A 4791-nucleotide genomic window follows, 5' to 3' on the forward strand; every position below is an offset into this window, starting at 1 on the left:
TCCGTTTGTAAGTTTTTGACTTTCAGTCTTGACTATTTTCCTTCCCAGCATCCCTCTGGGGACACCATGGTACAGAGTCAATGCTTGTGATTGGGGGCAGGAGAGCCAGGTGGTTTCAGGAATGGGCCTGAGAGGTACACACCTGTGTTTGAGCTCCAGCTCTTGTTCTCACTACCTTTGTGTCCTAACTACTCCCAGTTTGTGTGTCATCACCTCTAAAATGGGGAGTGATAATGGTACCCCCTCAAAGGTTGTTTAACACTAAGTCCAGGGCCCAGTTCATCGGAAGCACTGGGGAAGCACTGGTCACGAATACTGTGGTGAGGCCTCCCTTTGTCTGCGCTCTCCATCCACCGGACTTTTCCTTCACAACGCTCATTGCCAAAGCAATGAGTGATGTGTATACGCCTTGTTTATTAATGTGTTAGACGACCAGTTGCATGAGGGCAGAGAGGACCTGGGTCTCCCTTGCTCAGCAGGGCATGGTACACAGTAGGCACTCGGTAAACAGTTGTCAAGTGGTTAAAGACATATAATCACTGCCTTGTTCTTGTTACCCAGAACCCACTGCCTGTAATAGCAAAGTAAACACGGAAACCATTTCCCTTGACCTGTGGGAGAAGCCAGGATGGAAACTTCCACCACCCCAGAGAACTATGACATGACCACAGGAGCCGACTATGGAGCCGCAACCCCGTGCCAGAAGGTACAGGAGAGGGCCTTTGGGGCCCAGCTGCTGCCCCCCGTGTACTCGGTGGTATTTGTCTTTGGCCTGATAGGCAACGTCCTAGTGGTCCTGGTCCTCATGCAATACAAGAGGCTCAAAAGCATGACGAGCATCTACCTCCTCAACCTGGCCATGTCTGACCTGATCTTCCTCTTCACGCTGCCCTTCTGGATTGACTACAAGCTGAAGGATGACTGGGTTTTTGGTAATCACATGTGTAAGTTGCTCTCTGGGCTTTATTTCATGGGCTTGTACAGCGAGATCTTCTTCATCATCCTGCTGACCATCGACAGGTACCTGGCCATTGTCCATGCTGTGTTTGCCCTGCGGGCTCGGACCGTCACCTTTGGTATCATCACCAGCATTGTCGTCTGGGTCCTGGCCGTCTTGGCTTCTGTCCCGGGCTTGTACTTTTCCAAGACCCAGGAGACGTCCACTCACTACACCTGCAGTCTTGATTTTCCTCTTGAAAGCCGAAGCACGTGGAAGCAGTTCCAGGCTCTGAAACTGAACATCGTGGGGCTGGTGTTGCCTCTGTTGGTCATGGTCGTCTGCTACACAGGGATTATAAAGATTCTGCTCAGACGACCAAATGAGAAGAAGTCCAAAGCTGTGCGTCTGATTTTTGTCATCATGATCATCTTCTTTCTCTTTTGGACCCCGTACAATCTGACTGTGTTTGTTTCTGCTTTCCAAGACTCCCTGTTCACCCATGAGTGTGAGCAGAGCAAACAGCTGGACCTGGCCATACAAGTGACGGAGGTGATCGCCTACACCCACTGTTGCATCAACCCCGTGATCTACGTCTTTGTCAGTGAAAGGTTCCGCAAGTATCTACGGCAGTTGTTCCATCAGCTGTTCGCCGTTTGCCTGGCTAAATGGCTCCCCTTCCTCTCCACGAAGAGGCTAGAGAGGGTCAGCTCCACGTCCCCCTCCACCGGGGAGCATGAACTCTCTGCTGGGTTCTGACTCAGGCCCCTGGAGGCTGACCCAGGACCCAACAAGAGTGACCTGCCTGGCATGCCGGCTGGGGAGGAGGCAGCTTGGGTGTCCTGGCCAGATTATGATGCCTGACGCAGATGGAATGGTAGCCACGTGGGGTTGAGGGAGCTCCAGGTGCTCCAGACCAAATCACCTCTGGGGCTTGAGTTTTCTCTGTGAACTTCCCTTTGGTAGAAAGGAGATGAATAAATGAAACGGGACATTCCAGAAGACTGGGACAAAGGATGACCAAGAAGGGCTTGGTCCCAAACAGGAATTCAGATTTGTGAACATTAACATTTGTAAACCAAACCACTGAGCATCTGCCACCCTTGCCCCGTCACCAGTGAACTTGGAAATAGTGATTTCCACCACGGACTCCACTCTGAGCCGAGAGCCAGTCAGGAGCTGGCGGCTGCCTCCACCTACCCACCCCACTCCCACTGCAGGGTTTAGCCTCTTGGAAACCCTGAGGAACCTAGGACTCACGATGGAAGAACTTGACATCTGATGGGAAGTAGGATTGGGGAACTGCTTTTGGCAGTGGAACTAAGAAAGCCCTTGGATGGAATTTTTATATTCACTAAAATTGAACAATTCACACAGTGGGCTGGATACAGACGAAATGTATAAAATGCTGCGCTTCTTGAAATAGCCAGGGAGCGGAGGAAGTCATTACTTCCATTTAGCATCCCTTTCTTTCTGAATATTTTTCAGAATCTCCCTTCCCTGTAAGTTGAGGGATGCGGCAGTAAATTCTGACAGCTTTATTGCAGAAATTATTAACAGGCCAAAGGAGACCGGATTGCTTTTCTTCCTCTTGGTTCTCCATCCAGACCTTTTAGTTGTGTGGCTCAGAGTTTTGGCAGCCACCTTGCACACATCAGCAGAACAGGGACCTGGTGTGCAAGCTGATGGGGTTTGAGGCTGGGAGGGTAATGTCTACCAGGAAGGGTGGGGGCCCTGTCGATGTAGGAAGTTGAGGAGCCCTTAACTCAAAGAAACTTATTCACCCTAAAGGTCCTTAACGCTTCAGCTCTCACCTGAAGTGCGATAGGACTTCCTATCCATTATGTCTTCTTCCCTTTTCCCTCAGACATAGATTTTTTTGAAAATAATTTTCCCAGTAACAAAAATTGTTTTCTAGAAAAGCTTAAAAACACAAAGGGGAAAAAAACCATCAAAAGCATTCATAATCCCCCTACCCAAAGACAACCACTGTACATTCTTTGATGTATTTTCCTTTAGTTTTTTTTTTTCTCCTATGCATATCTGTGTTCGTGAGCAAGATGGATTTCAGCTGTATTTACTCTTCCACTGTTGTTGTTTTTAAGTAGCAGTATGTTGGGAACACTTTCCTAGGCAATAAATTATTTCAAAGCATTGGTTTTGGTGCCTGCACTGAATTCTACCACAGGAATTCACCCTAATTTACTCCGCCTACTTCCCAGTGATGGTTTGTGCAAATCAATTCAGTCCGGCAGCAGTGACTAAGGGACCTGCTTTGTTCAGAGCCAGCTCTTTGGGACCTGGGAGACATGGATGCAAGAGGGATGTCTGTTCTCACAGAGCTGTCAGTGCAGTGGACTGGTACAGGGATGCCATCTGAGCCCAGGCGGGACGGGTGGACCTGCCCCAGAGCCCATGGTGCCAGGGCAGCAAAGGGGAAGAAGGACTCCATCAGTCAGAAAGCACCCTAAGTGAATGGGTGTCCCACCTTACATCACAGTGACACCATTGAGCTGGCCTCTCATGGACACTAGAATTTTGTGCTCTTACCAAGTCACCCTCTCCTTCAGTCAGGGACCTACTGTGTTTTCCTGCTGTCCTTATGCATGCGAAGAAGCTGGTGTCATGAAAGAAGCTGGTGTCATGAAAGTTTAGCAAAGAAGCTGGTGGCAAAGAAGCTGGTGTCATGCAAAGAAGCTGGTGTCATGAAAGTTTAGGAACTTTTTGTCTGGGGAAGAAGCGATCACGCTGCACTGGGTTTATATACAGGCTTCAGGAGCAAGGTGGGTGTCAACTCTCCACTTGTCAACCTGCCAGGCCTCTCTGCGGTGTGAAGAGAAGAAGGCTTAATGGACTTAAGAAACATTTATTTGTCCACTCCTTTGGTAAAGTAGCACTGCCTCAGAAAGTACTATTGGATCCACAGCAATATGATAATGAAGACTATTTCACAACATTCTCCAGTTCAATTTTTGAAATAATACTTATTTTAAAACTTGTTACAAAGGCAGTCTGTATTCATTGTAGAAAACTGGAAACAGGCAAAAATCCCAAAGAAGAAAATGGAAGCACCTGTAATTCCACTACCCAAATGCAACCTCTCTTAGCGTATTAGTGATTTAGTGTGTTACCTTCCAATGTTGTTTTCTAAATGCGTGTGCACGCACGCGCGCGCGCACACACACACACACACACGTATCCAATCACACTTAACATTTTTTTGTGTATCCTCAGTAAAGTTTGACACATAGCAAGCACTCAGTAAATGCTGGTTGAATGGGTGACTCCCTGAACCTCCAGTTTCTTTATCTATAACATGAGGATAAGAGTAGTATATACTCCATGGGGCTGTTCTGAGGATTAAATGAAATAAAGGAAGAAAAGTGGGGCGATCTTTCTCCAGCTCCATCAGATAAGAGATCTGACTCCTCCTGCCAGGGCCCCTCCTTGGTCACTCTGGACGCCTCCAGCTCTTCCCAACTGCCTGCATCCCATCACCTCCTGTCCCTGCCCCTGTGTGAACGGGCTCACACCCCACGTCCTTGTTATTGTTCTAACTCTTTTCTCCTTTTCATCCTTTCCCTAAGATGGGTGCATAGCACAAAGAACTTCCATCTCCCCCACTCCAAACTCCCCTACTGTCAGCTTTTTACCACATTTGCCTTAAATTCCTTATTATCTTTTTTCCTCCCTCTCTCAAAAGATGGACAATGCAGAGATACATTTTTTTTTTCCAGAACCATTTGAGAGCAAGTTGCAAATAGGATGCCTCATCACCCATTAGTACTTCAGGATGGTTTTATTTAGACAAGGATGCACTCCCACACAATCAAAACAGGAAACTAACACAGACA

The 4791-nt window shown here is 47.8% G+C and overlaps 1 protein-coding gene across 1 annotated transcript; it reads left to right on the forward strand.

The window, feature by feature from the left end:
* Positions 1 to 628: 628 nt before the first annotated feature.
* LOC115846523 (C-C chemokine receptor type 1) lies at positions 629 to 1696 on the forward strand. Its single transcript, XM_060307922.1, has one exon. It carries the CDS (start codon positions 629 to 631, stop codon positions 1694 to 1696), a length of 1068 nt encoding a protein of 355 aa, XP_060163905.1.
* The last annotated feature ends 3095 nt before the right edge of the window (positions 1697 to 4791 follow it).

Source organism: Globicephala melas, chromosome 11, assembly GCF_963455315.2.
Source record: "Globicephala melas chromosome 11, mGloMel1.2, whole genome shotgun sequence".
In the NCBI taxonomy this organism is placed as follows: Eukaryota; Metazoa; Chordata; class Mammalia; order Artiodactyla; family Delphinidae; genus Globicephala; species Globicephala melas.